At 45.7% G+C, this 20,477-nt stretch overlaps 1 protein-coding gene across 1 annotated transcript in view; it reads left to right on the top strand.

The window, feature by feature from the left end:
* The window catches only part of oca2 (oculocutaneous albinism II), a 337,303-nt gene that overhangs the window by 185,227 nt on the left and 131,599 nt on the right, over positions 1–20,477 (top strand). The window contains exon 15 of the mRNA XM_078402106.1: positions 2,231–2,363. Coding sequence (XP_078258232.1) covers positions 2,231–2,363 — 133 coding nt within the window. The remainder of the gene's footprint in view (positions 1–2,230; positions 2,364–20,477) is intronic.

Below are 20,477 nucleotides of genomic sequence, written 5' to 3' on the forward strand. Positions count from 1 at the left end.
CACTCACGCAGGTTTGTTCACATGCAGTAGACTTGGTCAAGGGATCTCAGTGCTGAGAAATGAGAGAGAAATGTAAGCTGCTATCTTAAGCTTCCAACGTGATCCTCTATCAATCCTCTATTAATCTGGAAAAGTAAAATTAATTCAATTTGGAAACAAACACTTTAACCCACTGAGTCTGTGTCGACCATTAAGTAGCCATCTACACAATTCCTAAACTAATTCCATCTTATTCTGACCATATTCCCATCACATCCTCCCAGATATCACCAGGCCAAGGGTGATTAAGCAAGTGTTTGCGATGTGCAGGAAACCAACAGAGGGGATTTGTAAACTCAATGTCGGCAGCACAAGTCGTTAGAATTGAATCAAGGTAGCTCGAGCTATGAGGTTGCAACTCCGCTAAGATGTGAACATTGCTAGCGTTTATAGTCCATCCAAAATTCCCCTTGAGCCATGTGAGTTTAGTTTATGAGTTTAGTTTATTGTCACTTGTACCGAGGTACAGTGAAAAGCTTTTGTTGCGTGCTAACCAGTCAGTGGAAAGACAATACATGATTCCAATGGAGCCATTCACAGTGTACAGTTACATGATAAAGGGAGTGATGTGAATAACATTTAGTGCACGATAAAGTCCAGTAAAGTACGATCAAAGATAGTCCGAGGGTCTCCAATGAGGTAGATACTAGTTCTGGACTGCTCTCTGGTTGTTGATAGGATGGTTGAGTTGCCTTTATAACGGCTGGGAAGAAACTGTCTCTGAATCTGGAGGTGTGCGTTTTCACACTTCTATAACTTTTGCCTGATGGGAGAGGGGGGAAGAGGGAGTGTGGCCAGGGTGCGACTGGTCCTTGATTATGCTGCTGGCCTTGCCGAGGCAGTGTGACGTGTAAATGGAGTCAATGGAAGTTGTGTGATGGTCTGGGGTGCGTCCATAATCCTCTGCAATAGTGACCCGGAAGCCAGTTAAGAGTGGGTCTGTAATCACGTACAGTCTAGACCTGCCATGGATACCAATCCATGGCACATGTTAGTCAATCAGAGGATTATTTTTTTAAACAATCTGATACTGTCTTGGTCACGATGTTAATATCAGCTTTCGAATCCAGGTTTATACAAGTAATTGAATGTAAAATCCACAGCTACTGTGCTGGGTTGTGAAGTATTGCCACCAGCTCATCACTGCGGGCCTGTGGAGTGCACCTGTAGTAACACAACCACAATCTTATCTCTCTAGGGAAGTGAATTAAATTAGCTTTTGCAACAAAAAAAGGTTCCAAATGTACTTTATAATCATTTGAAGTTAAATCTCCCAGGTGTTGTGGTGAGGTACTTCATCAATAATGCAGGCCTCTATATACCAGACCATAACTTAACCATTGCCATACTCCATGTTCGGAGAGAGACTTGGTTTTAGGCTAGGCAAATATCCCTCCATTCAATATCGGTGGCGCAGCGGTAGAGTTGCTGCCTTACAGCGAATGCAGCGCCGGAGACTCGGGTTCGATCCTGACTGCGGGCGCCGTCTGTACGGAGTTTGTACGTTCTCCCCGTGACCTGCGTGGGTTTTCTCCGAGATCTTCGGTTTCCTCCCACACTCCAAAGACGTACAGGTATGTAGGTTAATTGACTGGGTAAAATGTTTTAAAAAAATTGTCCCTAGTGTGTGTAGGATAGTGTTAATGTGCGGGGATCGCTGGGCGGCGCGGACCCAGTGGGCCGAAGGGCCTGTTTCCGCGCTGTATCTCTAAATCTAAAAAAAATCTAAATATCCCTCCATTCTTTGCATATCTAGGTTTCCATGGTGAGGATTTTTTAGAGATACGGTATGGCAACAGGCCCTTCGGCCCACCGAGTCTATGCCAACCATCAATCACCCGTTCACACTAGTTCCATGTTATCCCGCTTTCTCGTCCACTCCTTACACGTTTGGGGCAATTTTACAGAGGCCAATTAACCTACAAACACACATATCTTTGAGATGATGGAGGAAACCCAGAGCCCTCAGTGGAAATGCACACAGTAATAGAGAGAACATGCAAACTCCACACAGACTGCGTCAGAGGTCAGGATTGAACTTGGTTCTTTAGTGCTGTGAGCCAACAGTTCTACAAGTTGCGTCACTAAGCCATCCCGCACTAAATGCTCGATGTAAAAGAGAGAAATTATTATTGTATTGAGCAAATTGCTATATTGAAGGTTTCTATATTTTTGCCCCCTCTCACCACAGGGCTTGCACTTTGCGGTATTCACAGGACACATGTTTGTTGGAATTGTCTTGGTCCTTTTGGTGTCCTTTCCCTTCTTGAGGCTACTTTATTGGAACAAGAAGCTCTACAACAAGGAACCAAGTGAGATTATGGGTGAGTCATTTAAGGGCATTCTTGTCCAATATTTCCTTCATGAAACCACCAGCTGATATTTGATTTAAGGGGGAAGTGATTTAGCTGTCAGCTGCCATCCTCATAGGAACTCAATTAATGGGGTTTAAGCTGGAAAGAGTGCAGAGAAGATTTACGAGGATGTGGCCTGGTCTTGAGGGCATTAGTTTGGACAGACTAGGACTTTATTCCTTGGAGCGAAGAAGGATGAGGGGTGACCTTATGGAGGAGTATAATATCATGAGGGGAATAATATGGGGTAGATGCACAGAGTCGTATACCAAGGGTCGATGATTCAAGAACCAGAGGACATAGGATTAAGGTGAGGGGAGCAAAACTTAATCAGAACTTGAGATGGAACTTTTTCACACGGAGGGTGGTGGGTATATAGAATGAGCTGTTAGGCGGGGTAGTTGCTGCAGGTACGATAACAACATTAAAAAAAAACATTTGGACAGGTACATGGATAGGAGAGATTTATAGGAGTGTGAGCCAAACACAGGCAGGTGGGACTAGTGTAGATGAGGCATCTGGGTTGGCATGGCCCAGTTGGGCCGAAGGACCTGTTTTTATGCTACATGGCTCTAATGGTTGCTAGCAAATTATTTGAGTTAAGGATGTGACCTTACATTGATGTTAGATCCTGCCATCAATGCACCCAGCTTGGGAAATTTACTGAAAGGTTTTTATCCGAGAGGTCACTTGATCCCGTTGATTGTGTTTAGACTCATAGACTCATGTGGGAACAGGCCGCCCAGCCCTCCTGTTGCCCACACCGGCCAATATTTCCATTCTACACTAGTCCCACCTGGCCCATATCCCTCTAAACCTGTCCAATCCGTGTACCTGTCTAAATGTTTCTGAAAACGTTGCATGTTTATGCTACTGATCTGAACAAAATTAGAGCAGAGGAAGGAAGCGAGGGTGATGCTAGCAAATCCTAAATTTCCTCGGTGTGGGACGAACAAAGGAATATATTATTATTATTATTATTAAAGTAGAACAGAGAAGTCTTCAGATTGGAGTATCAACTGGGCTTCATTTCCATCAGTTCCCTTTATTTCCTTCCTTCACCTGGGCTGTATCTACCTGGGGTAGGGGTCTGGCTGGGGTAGGACTGACAATTTGGGCGACAAATTGGTCCAATTTGGGTCCAAAGACGTAGAGTTGAGGAGGGAGCTGCTTGTGGTGTGTCTTCAAGGTCGGCAGGAGGTAGCCCCCGGGACACAGAGGCAGAGGAGAGAGACATTGAGTCGGGCTTACCTCGGCTTACCTGGATCGGAGTCACTCCAGGACTTCCAACAGATGGGCTGGATTTTGCACTTTGGACTGTTTGTGAGTTTTTAGTGGCGACTGTGCATTTTGTGGTTGTGCAATAGAATTTCACTGTTCTGTGCCTACCTGACAATGAGGGACTATTGAGCCATTATAATAGATCACAACCAGGATCTAGTGGAAGTCTAGGGTTTCGTTTTGGCTTAGAGATACAATGCGGAAACAAACCCTTCGCCCCACCGAGTCCATACCGACCAGCAATCCCCGCACACAAACACTATCCTACATACACCGAGGACAATTCTACATTTATACCAAGCCAATTAACCTACAAACCTTTGGAGTGTGGGAGGAAACCGAAGATCTCGGAGAAAACCCACACAGGTCACGTCAAGAACGTACAAATTCACTACAGACAGCGCCCATAGTCAGGATCGAACCAGGGTCTCTGGCACCATAATGCAGTAGCTTTACCATTCCATCACTGTGCTGCCCTTTCCTGGGGCAATCGAGGCTGGGGTGGTCCAGGGTAAGTGAGGACCAAGGCATTCCTGCTCCTCCTTACACTGAAGGAAGAATGGAGGAAATTATTTAGCTGGGTTTCTCCTGGCCTCTTGATCAGATACCAGTTATGCCTTTCTCAGAACCAGGTTTGCGATTCTGCACTGCATTGCAATCATAAAGCCTGAGGGAGCCTTTCTCTTGTGCTGACAATAGCAACATAATATTAGGCCACGGTGGGAAGGTAGTGGAATCAGAAGAGGGTCGTAATTATCCTGCTTTTAACTGTGACCTGTTCAGATTTACCAGACTCAGAAGTTAAAATTGCAGCCAGTGTTACTGGAGTCCCACTGATGTACTCCTCTTACTTTGGCCCACGGAACATTAGTGTGCTGTTTCCACACCCATAATTTGGGACTGCTTGATATTATTTTGCAATTGCTCTCCACCCTCGTCTTGCCATTAACTCTGACTCACAGGATTTGGTCAATTGATCAATTTATATCTAGCCACAGATACAGAGGAAGTGGTAGATTTTGATGTTATGCCTTTAGAACTGCAGATGCCAGTTCATACTAAAGGTAGGCACAAAATGCAGGGGTAACTGAGCGGATCAGGCAGCATCTCTGGAGAACATGGTGATGTTTCGGGCCGGGAACCTTCTTCAGACTAATTGTGGTGAGGGGGAGCGGGTAAAAAAATGGAAGCTTAAAGAGGCAGGATAACTCATAGGTAGGGAAAAAACTGCAGATGTTGGTTTAAATCGAAGGTAGACACAAAATGCTGGAGTAACTCAGCGGGACAGGCAGCATCTCTGGAGAGAAAGAATGGGTGACGTTTCGGGTCGAGACCCTTCTTCAGGATAACCCATGGTTGGCAACAGATGATCTCAGGTGCGGGGGGGGGGGGGGGGGGGGTTCCCTGACAGGCAGATTGTTGGATGAGGGTTAGATATAGAAGCACGCGTGAGCCTCAAAGGGATATGTAATTATGAATATTGGAGCTGGTTAACGGACGTTTAGTGGAGGAATGGGGAGGGGGGCAGAAACTGGTTCACGGTCAGCCAGGGTTTAGGGAAGGGAGTGAGGGGAAAAAGTAATGAGGGGGGGGTGTTGGGGAAGAGAACGGGGAGAGAAAACAGAAGGGTTTGTAGAGGTTATTTAAAATTGGAGAACTCATTGTTCATAGCGTTGGGTTGAAACTGGGTTGCTGTTCCTCAGGTTTGCGTGTGGGCCCACTCTGGCAATGGAGGAGGAGGTGCTTTTTGATATTAGCCACCATAAATGGTGGTGGTTCCTAAGTGTCGAAGGGCCAAATGACTTCCTCCTGCACCTATTTTCCATGTTTCTATGTCAGGAAAGATGTTCCCAATGTTGGGGGAATCCAGAACCAGGGGCCACAATTGAAGAATAAGGGGCAGGCCATTTAGAATGGAGATGAGGAAAAACCTTTTCAGTCAGAGAGTTGTGAATCTGTGGAATTCTCTGCCTCAGAAGGCAGTGGAGGCCAATTCTCTGGATGCTTTCAAGAGAGAGCTAGATAGAGCTCTTAATGATAGCGGAGTCAGGGGGTATGGGGGGAAGGCAGGAACGGGGTACTGATTGTGAATGATCAGCCATGATCACATTGAATGGCGGTGCTGGCTCGAAGGGCCGAATGGCTACTCCTGCACTTGTTGTCTATTGTCTATTATTGGATACTTTCTTCCTTATTGTGAAGTCATGATATATGAAAAAAAATATGATGCCCAGCCCTTTCTTCTCTCAATTCAACGTTTGACCTGGGACTCCGCACTCAAATGGAAAATTACGGCATTGATAGCAAACTAACTGGAATGAACTGTGGGCGAGGAGCATTTGAGCCAAATGTCAGAAGGGAACTTTGGAAGAAAGAAGCAAAGAATATGAACCAATTTCTGAGCCAGAAATAACTTAAAATACATGGTTGTGTAAGGAGAATGTCAAGTGAAATAGATCTCTGCACTAAATGAAGAGGATTAGGGACCTGGTTGCACTGGTTGATATACTGAAGCAATGGAAAGTTGGGAATAAATAAGGAGATTTTGCCTTTTTATTATGCGATTTTTGAAAATGGAGTGAGAAAGATTAAAGGGATATATATCATCACACGCACCAAATGTGAAAACCAAAAATAAAACAGAATTATGTGCCTCATTTATATCTTCGTGCTGAAATGTCGGACGATGCATTTTGACTCCTGCAAATTGCATTCCATTCCACTGATGACTCCTGAACTTTAGAGTAATGAGACCAGCCGAAGTCTATTCTCACTTCACCCTTCCATCGCAGATTGTATGTAACAACGTAAATCTCGGCTGTCGAGGGATTTAATTGAGGACATGGTGGCACATTCTAATAACAGCCGCAAATGAGAGAAAATTTAGCAGACGCACAGTAAACAACGGACAAGGAATGCGTTCAGACTATTTAAAAAGTTAACGGTTGCCTTCGAAGCTGCAATTGTACCCCAAAAATAAGGAAAGACCTCTCTGTGTCTCATTGCATGGCTGTGTTGAAGGCTGAGTTATTTATTTAATCGGAATAAGTTTAAAAAAAATTGTGTCTCTATTGCAATGTTCACGAGATTGATCCCTGGGATGGCGGGACTGTCATATGAGGAAAAATTGAAAAGAATAGACTTGCATTCAATGGAGTTTAGAAGGATGAGAGGGGATCTTATAGAAACATATAAAATTATAAAAGGACTGGACAAGCTAGATGCAGGAAAAATGTTCCCAATGTTGGGCGAGTCCAGAACCAGGGGCCACAGTCTTAAAATAAAGGGGAGTCCATTTAAAACTGAGGTGAGAAGAAACTTTTTCACCCAGAGAGTTGTGAATTTGTGGAATTCTCTGCCACAGAGGGCAGTGGAAGCCAAATCACTGGATGGATTTAGATTTTTTAGATTTAGATTTTTAGATTTAGAGATACAGCGCGGAAACAGGCCCTTCGGCCCACCAAGTCCGTGCCACCCAGCGATCCCCGCGCATTAACACTATCCTACACCCACTAGGGACAATTTTTACATTTACCCAGTCAATTAACCTACATACTTGTGCGTCTTTGGAGTGTGGGAGGAAACCGAAGATCTCGGAGAAAACTCACGCAAGTCACGGGGAAAACGTACAAACTCCGTACAGACGGCGCCCGTAGTCAGGATCGAACCTGAGTCTCCGGCGCTGCATCCGCTGTAAGGCAGCAACTCTACCGCTGCGCCACCAATAGATAGAGCTCTGGGGGCTAGTGGAATCAAGGGATATGGGGAGAAGGCAGGCACGGGTTATTGATTGTGGACGATCAGCCATGATCACAATGAATGGCGGTGCTGGCTCGAAGGGCCGAATGGCCTCCTCCTGCACCTATTTTCTATATTATGTTTCTAACGTTCCCACTTTACTGATCGAATCCATGATGAAATTAGCAGCCCCATGATTCGAACAGTACTTCCTGATATTTCATTCATTTTGTGCAACATCGGTTGAACAGTCTGGATCATCAAATTAATGATAAAGTTACCTTAACTTGCCTAGAGAAACGTTCGACTGCATACTTGCATTAATCTAGCAATATCCGGATAGCGTAAAAACAACGTATTTACCACTGACTCCGGGCAGGTTATCTAAGAGCGATTTGCTGGAAATATGAAATAGAATTTAAAAAAATTAAAAACACGGAATAGGCAGGATATACTTGGAGGTGACCCGTTGCCAACTCCACGACGTTCGGCCGCAGTGGGGACGGAGATACGATACGGAACAAAAATCGCATCTCCGTCGAGGTAAGAGATTGAACAAAAGTTTCCCCCAACCCCCCCACCCCCCACATAAAACAAACCAAAGAAAACACTAAAACATACTTTTTAGCACTAATACCGTGTGAACTGATGACATGAAACATTTTGGCGAAGATATTTCATTGCATCTCCACCTGGAATATCTTAATCATCTGGATCACTGATTAACACAGGACTACCACAAGACCAATAAAAAATCTGCCGTGATTATAGCCTTACAGCGCCAGAGACCAAGGTTCGATCCTGACCACAGATGCTGTCTGTACGGAGTTTGTACGTTCTCCCCGTGACCTGCCTGGGTTTTCTCTGGGTGGTCCTGTTTCCTCCCACACTCCAAAGGCGTACAGGTTTGTAGGTTAATTGGCTTCGATAAAATCGTAAATTGTCCCTAGTGTGTGTAGGATAGACTTAGTGTGTGGGGATTACTGGTCGGCGCGGACTCGGTGGACCAAAGGACCTGTTTCCGCACTGTATTTCTAAGCTAATCTAAGCTGTGTAAACTACATTGCACAGAAGAATAAAATAAGATAGGTTTTTGCACTGTTACTCAAGAAACATTATCTCAAAGGAATTAATCTCCATCATTTTCTATTTGTAATCACTCATGTGGTAAACAATTGCGAAGAAAATACTCCACTTTGCATTAAGAGACATCTAGTTCTGTAAAAGTTTCAATAATCAATTCTAATTCTTTCAAAACAGAACAATTCTTCCATTTAAAAACATTAATTACTTAGCAGATCTTAAAGAGTGAAGACAGTCTTGTACTATTTGAAAGCAGTGATTGTAATCCTTTATAACAATCTTATACCTGCATCGTAGAAATAGTAATTTCTGCGTGGTATATTGACAGAATTAAGTTATAGTGATTTTTAGATGATCACAGTGCAAGATTTAGGAGGCTTTTGATCAATGTTAACATGAATTCTAAAGAATTCTGGGCGGCACGGTGGCGTAGCGGTAGAGCTACTGCTTTACAGCGTCAGAGTCCTGGGTTCGATCCTGACTAGGGGTACAGTCTGTACGGAGTTTAAACATTCTCCCCGTGACCTGCATGGATTTTCTCTGAGATCTTTGGTTTAGTCCCAGACATTTGTACAGATTTGTAGGTTAATTGGCTTGGTATGAACGTATAAATGTAAAATTGTCCCTAGTGTGTGTAGGGTAGTGTTAATGTGCAGGGATCGGTGGGCCGAAGGGCCTGTTTCTACAGTGTATCTCTAAACTAACTGATCTAAAAACTACCAATGTGCTCCACGCTATTGTTGAAATTGTACAGGGCATTGGTGAGGCCGAATCTGGAGTATGGTGTGCAGTTCTGGTCGCCAAATTATAGGAAAGATGTCGACAAAATGGAGAGGGTACAGAGGAGATTTACTAGAATGTTGCCTGGGTTTCAGCACTTAAGCTACAGAGAGAGGTTGAACAGGTTGGGTCTTTATTCTTTGCAGCGTAGAAGGTTGAGGGGGGACTTGATAGAGGTTTTAAAAATTTTGAGAGGGACGGACAGAGTTGACGTGGATAGGCTTTTCCCTTTGAGAGTGGGGAAGATTCCAACAAGGGGACATAGCTTCAGAATTGAGGGACAAAAGTTTAGGGGTAACATGAGGGGTAACTTCTTTACTCAGAGGGTGGTGGCTGTATGGAATGGGCTTCCGGTGGAAGTGGTGGAGGCTGGCTCGATTTTATTATTTAAGAGTAAATTGGATAGGTATATGGATAAGAGGGGATTAGAGGGTTATGGTCTGAGTGCAGGTAGATGAGACTAGGTCAGGGAGAGTGGTCGGCGTGGACTGGAAGGGCCGAACGGGCCTGTTTTCCGTGCTGTAGTTGTTATATGGTTATATGGTTATATGGTTATTGTCCTGTCACCCCTCTGCAAGGAATGGGCCCAACGGGTCCACTTGGTCTAGTTGTCCTTAAAGGGCTTTCAAGGCCTTGGATAGCATGCAGACATGATTTACTCAAAAGTCAGAAGGAATGAGAGACTTATGAGGAACTCCAGGAATGTTGAAATTATTTCCTTAGCAAGGTTAAGAGGAAATGTATTAGAAGTAAGACAAATTTATGAGAGGATTTGACAGATAATGTAAAACTGTGCCCACTGATCGAAGACAAACTATTGTGATTTAATGTGGGGAATGAGAATTTTTAATGCAGTGAGCTGTCATGATCTGAAATAGAACATAGAACATAGTACAGCACGGGAATGGGCCCTTCGGACCATGATGTTTGTGCCACTGTCGTATCTGCCTCCACCACCACTGCTGGCAATGCATTCCAGGCCCCCACCACTCCCTGTGTAAAATAACTTGGCCCGCACATCTCCATTGAGCAGTCCCCCCTCTCAAATTATAGCTATGCCCTCTAGTGTTGGAAAGTTCCACACTGGGGGAAAAAGGTTCTGACTGTTTACCCTCTCTATGCTTCTCATAATTTTATATACTTCTATCAGGACTAAAAGGACTGGACAAGCTAGATGCAGGAAAAATGTTGGGCGAGTCCAGAACCAGGGGCCAAAGTCTTAGAATAAAGGGGAGGCCATTTAAAACTGAGGTGAGAAGGAACTTTTTCACCCAGAGAATTGTGAATTTGTGGAATTCTCTGCCACTGAGGGCAGTGGGGGCCAAATCACTGGATGGATTTAAGAGAGAGTTAGATAAGAGTTTTGGGGGCTAGTGGAATCAAGGGATATGGGGAGAAGGCAGGCACGGGTTATTGATTGTGGATGATCGGCCATGATCACAATGAATGGCGGTGCTGGCTCGAAGGGCCGAATGGCCTCCTCCTTCACCTATTTTCTGTGTTTATCAAGTTTCCTCTCAATCTCCGACATTCCAGAGAAAACAATCCAAGTCTACCCAACCTCTCCTTGTAGCTGAAACCTCTATTCCAGGTAGCATTCTAGTAAACGTCCTTTACACCCTCTCCAAAGGCCTTTATATCTTTCCAGTAATGGGACGACCAGAACTGCATGCAATACTCCAAATACTCCAATACTCGGTCCCTAGTGAGACCGCACCTGGAGTACTGTGTGCAGTTTTGGTCTCCAAATTTGAGGAAGGATATTCTTGCTATTGAGGGCGTGCAGTGAAGGTTTACTAGGTTAATTCACGGAATGGCGGGACTGTCATATGTTGAAAGACTGGAGCGACTAGGCTTGTATATACTGGAATTTAGAAGGATGAGAGGAGATCTTATCGAAACGTATAAGATTATTAAGGGGTTTGACACGTTAGAGGCAGGAAACATGTTCCCAATGTTGGGGGAGTCCAGAACCAGGGGCCACAGTTTAAGAATAAGGGGTAGGCCATTTAGAACTGAGATGAGGAAAAACTTTTTCAGTCAGAGAGTTGTGAATCTGTGGAATTCTCTGCCTCAGAAGGCAGTGGAGGCCAATTCTCTGAATGCATTCAAGAGAGAGCTAGATAGAGCTTTTAAGGATAGCGGAGTGAGGGGGTATGGGGAGAAGGCAGGAACGGGGTACTGATTGAGAATGATCAGCCATGATCACATTGAATGGCGGTGCTGGCTCGAAGGGCCGAATGGCCTCCTCCCGCACCTATTGTCTATTGTCTAATGCGGCCTGACCAAAGTCTTATGGACCTGCATTGCGCTTGCAGACAGCTCTATGCATTGGTATCCAAAGTACCGAAGAACCAAAGGAGATTTCCAGCAGATATCCTTGACACACAGATAAGTAGAAGCCACTGAAAGACTTAAATGTCTTTTAGGTATAGGATAAAATTAGATGTAAAAAGACAGGAAATGCTGGTGTAACTCAGTGGGTCAGGCAGCATCTCTGGAGAACAAGGGTAGGGACCATGCTCCGGACTGATTGGAGAGGGGAGGAAGAAAACTTGAAGCGAGGAGGGGCAGGACAAAAAAATGGCAGGTAATAGATTGATGCAGGTGAGGGTTGTTTTTTGATAGAGAGATGGTGGACAAGGGCCGGAGATGAAAAGACAGAAGGTGGGAGACAAAAGGACTGAAGAGATGTGAACTGCTAAGCTAGAGAAAGGAATGCAGGTGGAAGGGGTGGGAGAGGGGAGAGATAGAGGTGAGTCCAGCTGGGGCACAGGGGAGAGGAGTGGAAGTGGAGGTGTGGGGGAAGAAGAGAGGGCGGGGGAGGGAGGTGGAGGGGGTTTGTTGTTACCTAAAATTGGAGAATTAAATGTTCATGTCAACGGGTTGAAAGCTATGCCCTCTAGTGTTGGAATATGAGGCACCGTTCCGACAATGGAGAAGGCGCAGGTCAGAAAGGTCAATATGGGAATGGGAAGGGGAGTTAAAATGGTTACCACTGAGAGATCTAGTCGGCCTTGGCGGACCGAGCGCAAGTGTTTGGTGAAACAGTCGCCGAGTCTATCTTTGGTCCTGCCGAAGAACAGGAGGCCACTTCGAGAACATCGGATGCAGTGGACGAGGTTAGAAGAGGCGCACGTGAACCTCTGCCTCACCTGGAAGGTCTGCTGGGGTCCCTGGATAGAGAAGAGGGAGGGGTTAGACAATAGACAATAGGTGCAGGAGGAGGCCATTCGGCCCTTCGAGCCAGCACCGCCATTCAATGTGATCATGGCTGATCATTCTCAATCAGTACCCCGTTCCTGCCTTCTCCCCATACCCCCTGGCTCCGCTATCCTTAAGAGCTCTATCTAGCTCTTACAGGCACAACATCTCCAGTGGTTGCAGGGGAAAGTACCAAGGGAAGGGAGAGGTTTGGGTGGGAAGGGATGTGTGAACCAAGGAGATGTAGGGGGAGTGGTCTCTGCGGGAAGCATGTGAAGAAATGACTGGAGGTGGGATCACCTTGGAGGTGACGGAAATATCGGACGATGATACTGATTTCTTGCTTCTACCTGATAAAAGTTGATGTCCTGTTTTACTTATTGCCTTTGTTTTATACAACTTGATCAGGGCTACATGTGTTTAGATTTAATTCCCAGCTATCTCATGTGGATAGGGTGGTGAAGAAAGCGTTTGGTATGCTTGCCTTTATAAATCAGAGCATGGAATATAGAAGTTGGGATGTAATGTTAAAATTGTACAGGGCATTGGTGAGGCCGAATCTGGAGTATGGTGTGCAGTTTTGGTCGCCAAATTATAGGAAGGATGTCGACAAAATGGAGAGGGTACAGAGGAGATTTACTAGAATGTTGCCTGGGTTTCAGCACTTAAGCTACAGAGAGAGGTTGGGTCTTTATTCTTTGGAGCGTAGAAGGTTGAGGGGGGACTTGATAGAGGTTTTTAAAATTTTAAGAGGGACGGACAGAGTTGACGTGGGTAGGCTTTTCCCCTTGAGAGTGGGGAAGATTCCAACAAGGGGACATAACTTTAGAATTGAGGGACAAAAGTTTAGGGGTAACATGAGGGGTAATTTCTTTACTCAGAGGGTGGTGGCTGTATGGAATGGGCTTCCGGTGGAAGTGGTGGAGGCAGGCTCGATTTTATTATTTAAGAGTAAATTGGATAGGTATATGGATGAGAGGGGATTGGAGGGTTATGGTCTGAGAGCAGGTAGATGAGACTAGGTCAGAGAGAGTGGTCGGCGTGGACAGGTAGGGCCGAACGGGCCTGTTTCCGTGCTGTAGTTGTTATATGGTTATTATATGGTTATTTGTCAACTGCATTAAAGATCAGGATTAATCTTATTGAGTAATGGAAAGGGGAGGGGGGGGGTCAAGGAAAGAGCGTTTGCGTCGCGGCCCCGTTTCCACCGATCTTTCCACCACCGCACGAGAGGCACGAGAAGCGCAAGACGCCATTGTTTGCAGACGCCGAGAGGTGTGTTCAGCTCTGGCTGAACAATTTATAATCTTGTAATGTGGACTCGATATGAAGAAGTAATGGAAAAAGCAGCAAAACGGCATGAAAACATTGAAAGGGTGACTGCATGACAAATGCTCCAAATTGGAAAGGTGCACTTGAGCACAGCTTGATTGGAATAATTGGATGAGTTCTCGGAATTGTTCTCTCTGTGGATGATAATCTCCACAGGGTCTATCTACGGCATTCTAAACGTTATTGAGTTACAAAATCCTTTTTTTTCCCCATTGATTACATCCACCTGGCCATCATTCAAGGAGCTCATCTAATCACGTGTTTTTATTATCTCGGCCAATTATTTTATCTGATGATTTATTGCGAGCAGGTCTTTTGTTCTTCAGACAGAATGCTCCGTCTCAATTTTTTAAATCTCCGCTCTTGTTTACTCATTTTAATGATTTTACGTTCTTGCGCAAACTTTGCAAAATTCCTCTTGGTCAGTAACAGGGCGGCACAGTGGCACAGCGGTCGAGTAGCTGCCTCACAGCGCCAGAGACATGGGCACTTGATTAGTACGGGTGTCAGGGGTTGTGGGGAGAAGGCAGGAGAATGGGGTTAGGAGGGAGCGATAGATCAGCCATGATTGAATGGCAGAGTAGGCTTGATGGGCCGAATGGCCTAATTCTGCTCCTATCCCCTTATGAACTTATGGTCCATCCTGACTGTGGATGCTGTCTGTACGGAGTTTGTACGTTCTTCCCCTGACCTGCGTGGGTTTTCTCTGGGTGCTCCGGTTTCCTCCCACATTCCAGAGACATGTAGGTCTGTCGGTTACTTGGCTTCTGTAAATTTTCCCTAGTGTGTGGGATTGAACTAAGGCGTACAGGTGATCACTGGTCGGCATAGACTCGGTGGGCCGAAGGGCCTATTTCCACGCTATATCTCCAAATGAATAATACAGCTCAAACATTTGGTTAAATTAAAGATAGACACAAAGTAAGCATGCAGGTACAGCAGGCAGTGAAGAAAGCTAATGGCATGTTGGCCTTCATGACAAGAGGAGTTGAGTATAGGAGCAAAAAGGTCCTTCTGCAGTTGTACAGGGCCCTAGTGAGACCACACCTGGAGTACTGTGTGCAGTTTGGGTTTCCAAATTTGAGGAAGGACATTCTTGCTCTTGAGGGATTGCAGCGTAGGTTCACTAGGTTAATTCCCGGAATGGCGGGACTGTCGTATGTTGAAAGACTGGAGTGACTGGGGTTGTTTACACTGGAATTTAGAAGGATGAGAGGGGATCTTATTGAAACATATAAGATTATTAAGGGATTGGACACGCTATAGGCAGTTAACATGTTCCCAATGATGGGAGAGTCTAGAACCAGGGGCTACAGTTTAAGAATAGATAGAGCTCTTAAGGATAGCGGAGTCAGGGGGTATGGGGAGAAGGCAGGAATGGGGTACTGATTGAGAATGATCAGCCATGATCACATTGAATGACGGTGCTGGCTCGAAGGGCCGAATGGCCTCCTCCTGCACCTATTGTCTATTGTCTAATAAGGGGTAGGCCATTTAGAACAGAGATGTGGAAAAACTTTTTTACTCAGAGAGTTGTAAATCTGTGGAATTCTCTGCCTTAGAAGGCAGTGGAGGGCAATTCTCTGGATGCTTTCAAGAGAGAGTTAGATAGAGCTCTTAATGATAGCGGAGTCAGGGGGTATGGGGAGAGGGCAGGAACGGGGTACTGATTGTGGATAATCAGCCATGATCACATTGAATGGCGGTGCTGGCTTGAAGGGCCAAATGGCCTACTCCTGCACCTATTGTCTATTGTCTATTGTCAAAGTACTGGAGTAACTCAGCAGGTCAGGCAGCATCTCTGGAGATAAAGGATGGGTGATGTTGTCAGAATAATTTACACGAGGCGTGAGTGATGGTTACTTTCTTTATTCACAATAACTGTTCAGATAAAGAGCTGAGTCAAGCTGGAGACTGCTCTGCAGATTCAAAGCGTGCAGCATTTTTAGGTAATTTTTCATAGCATGAATGGTTCAAAGGTGCTTTATTGTGCATGAGGACAGTCAAGTAGACTTGTTTGCAGGGTTAACTATTGTAGACATAGAAACATAGAAAATAGGTGTAGGAGTAGGCCATTCGGCCCTTCGAGCCAGTACCGCCATTTAATATGATCATGGCTGATCATCCAGAATCAGTACCCCGTTCCTGCTTTTTCCCCCCATATCCCTTCATTCCATTGGCTCTAAGAGCTAGATCTAGATGGGCGGCACGGTGGCGCAGCGGTAGAGTTGCTGCTTTACAGCGAATGCAGCGCCGGAGACTCAGGTTCGATCCTGACTACAGGTGCTGCACTGTAAGGAGTTTGTACGTTCTCCCCGTGACCTGCGTGGGTTTTCTCCGAGATCTTCGGTTTCCTCCCACACTACAAAGACGTACAGGTATGTAGGTTAATTGGCTGGGTAAATGTAAAAATTGTCCCTAGTGGGTGTAGGATAGTGTTAATGTGCGGGGATCACTGGGCGGCACGGACTTGGTGGGCCGAAAAGGCCTGTTTCCGGCTGTATATATATGATATGATGATATGATAACTCTCTCTTGAAAACATCCAGTGAATTGGCCTCCCCTGCCTTCTGTGGCAGAGAATTCCACAGATTCACAACTTTCTGGGTGAAAAAGTTATTCTTATTCCCCTTATTCTTAAACTGTGACCCCTGGTTCTGGACTGCTCCAACATCGGGACCATTTTTCCTGTATCTAGCTTGTCCAATCCCATAAGAATTTAATATATGTCTATAAGATCCCCTCTCATCCTTCTAAATTCTGCCATTGTGATCCAGTATTCTGTACTTTTCCCCTCAAAAACAAGACATGCGGGTGTTCATGTTCTTGACTTAGGAGGTCACTCAAACCCAACATGTTTATGAATGAGGGGCAACTTCATTGGAGTAAAGTTCGATTCCCACAGAATGACAAGCTTGCTATGTTTAGGACAAAATGGAAGATCACCTTGGTTCTTCCCACAATTCCAGTGACGTTTTGGGTCGGGACACTTCTTCGTTTCTACATTTGGTAAAACTAAAGTTTGGGATTTTTTGCTTTGGAAACTTAGCAGAAAGTGGATTGAGGATAACTGAATGGGAATTTTAGTTTAGTTTAGTTTAGACATACAGCGTGGAAACAGACCCTTCGGGCCACTGAGTCCGTACCAACCAGCGATTCCCCCGCACATTAACACCACCCTACACATACTAGGGCCAATTTGTTTACATTTGCATTGATACCAAGTCAATTAACCCACAAGTGTGTGGGAAGAAACTGAAGATCTCGGAGAAAACCCAAGCAAGTCAAGTCAAGTTTATTTGTCACATACTTATACAAGATGTGCAGTGAAATGAAAGTGGCAACGCCTGCAGATTGTGCTAAACTACAAAACAGAATAGAAAGAAATTTTTTAACACAAAAAATAAATTAATACAGTAAATTAAATTAATCCCTGGTGATATGAGAATTAACAGTCCTGATAGCCTGTGGGAAGAAACTCCGTCTCATCCTCTCCGTTTTCACAGTGCGACAGCGGAGGCGTTTGCCTGACCGTGGCAGCTGGAACAGTCCGTTGCTGGGGTGGCAGGGGTCCCCCATAATGTTGCTGGCTCTAGATCTGCACCTCCTGATGTATAGGTCCTGCAGGGGGGCGAGTGTAGTTCCCATGGTGCGTTCAGCCGAACGCACTACTCTCTGCAGAGCCTTCCTGTCCTGGCAGAGCTGTTCCCAAACCAGATTGTGATGTTCCTGGACAAGATGCTTTCTACAGCCCCAGAGTAGAAGCACTGAAGGATCCTCAGAGAGACTCTAAATTTCCCCAACTGTCTGAGGTGGTAAAGGCCCTGCCTTGCCTTACTCACCAGTACGGCAATGTGTGTTGTCCATGTCAGATCCTCTGTGATGTGGACTCCCAGGTATTTAAAGCTGCTCACCCTGTCCACAGTAATCCCATTTAACTCCAGTGGCGTGTACGTCCTCGGATGTTGAGCCCTTCTAAAGTCTACAATCAGCTCCTTAATTTTTGTGACATTCAAGAGGAGGCTATTGTCCTGACACCAGAGTGCCAGATCAGCCACCTCCTCCTGGTAGGCCTTCTCATCGTTATCGGAGATCCGGCCCACCACCACAGTGTCATCAGCAAACTTGATGATGGAGTTGGAGCTGAACCTGGCCACACAGTCATGTGTGTACAGGGAGTACAGTAGGGGGCTAAGGATGCAACCCAGGGGGGGGGGATCCTATGTTCAGGGTGAGGGGGTTAGAAGTATGTCTCCCCATCTTGACCACTTGGGGCATGGCGGTGAGAAAGTCCAGGACCCAGGCACACAGGGGAGTGTTAAGCCCCAGTTTCAGCAGCTTCTCAGCCAGTCTGGTGGGAACTATTGTGTTGAAAGCTGAACTAAAATCAATGAACAGCATCCTCACATAGTGGAGAAGGTGCAAACTCCGTGCAGACAGCACCCACAGTCAGGGTCGAACCCGGATCTCTGGCGCTGTAAGGCAGTAGCTCTACCGCTGCGCCATCTTGCCACTGGAATGTTGCAAATAATGACAAACCTTCTACAGGACGAGGTGAAGATGGCTGAGCGATTTCACTGCCAAACAAGAAGGCTTCATCGCAGTGAGTGATAAGGAATAAAAACACCCATTTGATAGATGGAACCACTCTCTGTCTGTGACATTTCACTGGTAAAATTGCTCTGCTTTCACTTTGTTTGAAAGTTACAGTAGTTTTTTTTTCATGTTCAGCTTTCTCCTTTCTTTAATTAGACTATTTTCTGCAGGAGTTGACTTTGTTTACTGTGTGATTGCTGTCAGGTGTGAGTACAGATGCATATCCTCCCCCAGCTGTAGCTGATTGACTGACACTGCTGCACACACACACACTCTCTGTTTTATAGAAGTGTAAGGAAAAAAAGGTAAAAAGCTGGAAATAAACCAGAACCAAAGCTGGGTCCACATTGCGAGTAGAACTGGGGGGCTCAGTTATAAAGAAGTGTCATTTCTCTTGCGTCGGGAGGAACCGCAGATGCTGGTTTACACTGAAGGTAGATGCAAAATGCTGGGCTAACTCAGCTGGACAGGCAGCATCTCTGGATCATTGTTCGCTGAGGGGAGGTGACCACGAGGCAGACAATCAGTAACATTTAATCAGGACGACAGTCAAACTAGTCGGAGAACTAAGACGAGGGAGGGATGGAGAGAGTGGGGAAAGCAAGGGTTACTTGAAGTTCGAGAAGTCAATATTCATATCGCTGGGTTGTAAGCTGCCCAAAGGCTGGAGCAATTGGGCTTGTATACACTGGAATTTAGAAGGATGAGGGGGGATCTTATTGAAACGTATAAGATAATTAGGGGATTGGACACATTAGAGGCAGGAAACATGTTCCCAATGTTGGGGGAGTCCAGAACAAGGGGCCACAGTTTAAGAATAAGGGGTAGGCCATTTAGAACAGAGATGAGGAAGAACTTTTTCAGTCAGAGAGTGGTGAAGGTATGGAATTCTCTGCCTCAGAAGGCATTGGAGGCCAGTTCGTTGGATGCTTTCAAGAGAGAGCTGGATAGAGCTCTTAAGGATAGCGGAGTGAGGGGGTATGGGGAGAAGGCAGGAACGGGGTACTGATTGAGAGTGATCAGCCATGATCGCATTGAATGGCGGTGCTGGCTCGAAGGGCTGAATGGCCTACTCCTGCACCTATTGTCTATTGTCTATTGTCTATTGTCAAACAAAATATAAGGTGCTGTTCCTCCAATTTGCTTTGGGCCTCACTCTGCCACAGATTTCTAGAGTACGGTGGCACGGTGGCGCAGCGGTAGAGTTGCTGCCTTACAGCGAATGCAGCGCCGGAGACAGGTTCGATCCTGACTACGGGCACCGTCTGTACGGAGTTTGTACGTTCTCCCCGTGACCTGCGTTGGTTTTCTCCGAGATCTTCGGTTTCCTCCCACACTCCAAAGACGTACAGGTATGTAGGTTAATTGGCCGGGCAAATGTAAAAATTGTCCCTAGTGTGTGTGGAGGATAGTGTTAATGTGCGGGGATTGCTGGGCGGCGGGGATCGCTGGGCAGCGCGGACCCGGTGGGCCGAAGGGCCTGTTTCCGCGCTGTATCTCTAAATCTAAAAAACCTAAAAATACTTTGCATCTTTTAGTGATAGATTGGTGTGGCCTGGCGTTGGTAGCAGCTAATCAACAAGCGATTTCATACCTTAGAGACTGTGCCTAACCCCTTGAATACTTCAAACATTTTGTACTGGTGTAGGCGAGAGATTGGTTTAGTTGAGAGACACAGCATGGAAACAGGCCCTCCGGCCCACCGAGTCCGCACCTATCCGTACACCAGTTCTCTGTTATCATCACACTTTAGCATCCTACACACTAGGGCAAATCATCGAAGCTTGGGCAAGTTATTGCACGTCTTTGGAATTTGGGAGGAAACCGGAGAAAACCCATGCGGTCACAAGGAGAACGTACAAACTCCACACATAGTCACCACCCATTGTCAGGATCAAACCTGGGTCTCTGGCGCAGTGAGACAGCGGTTCTATCGCTGCGCCACCGTGCCACCCTCATTGCACAGTAAATATAATCCAAGGAAATTGAACTTTTGACAGAAGCTGCAGTTACATTTCCTGATTAAAAAAATACGGATTATTCCCCAGAAAACTGCAGAGATTGGAGTAC

Source organism: Rhinoraja longicauda, chromosome 7, assembly GCF_053455715.1.
Source record: "Rhinoraja longicauda isolate Sanriku21f chromosome 7, sRhiLon1.1, whole genome shotgun sequence".
Classification (NCBI taxonomy): domain Eukaryota; kingdom Metazoa; phylum Chordata; class Chondrichthyes; order Rajiformes; family Arhynchobatidae; genus Rhinoraja; species Rhinoraja longicauda.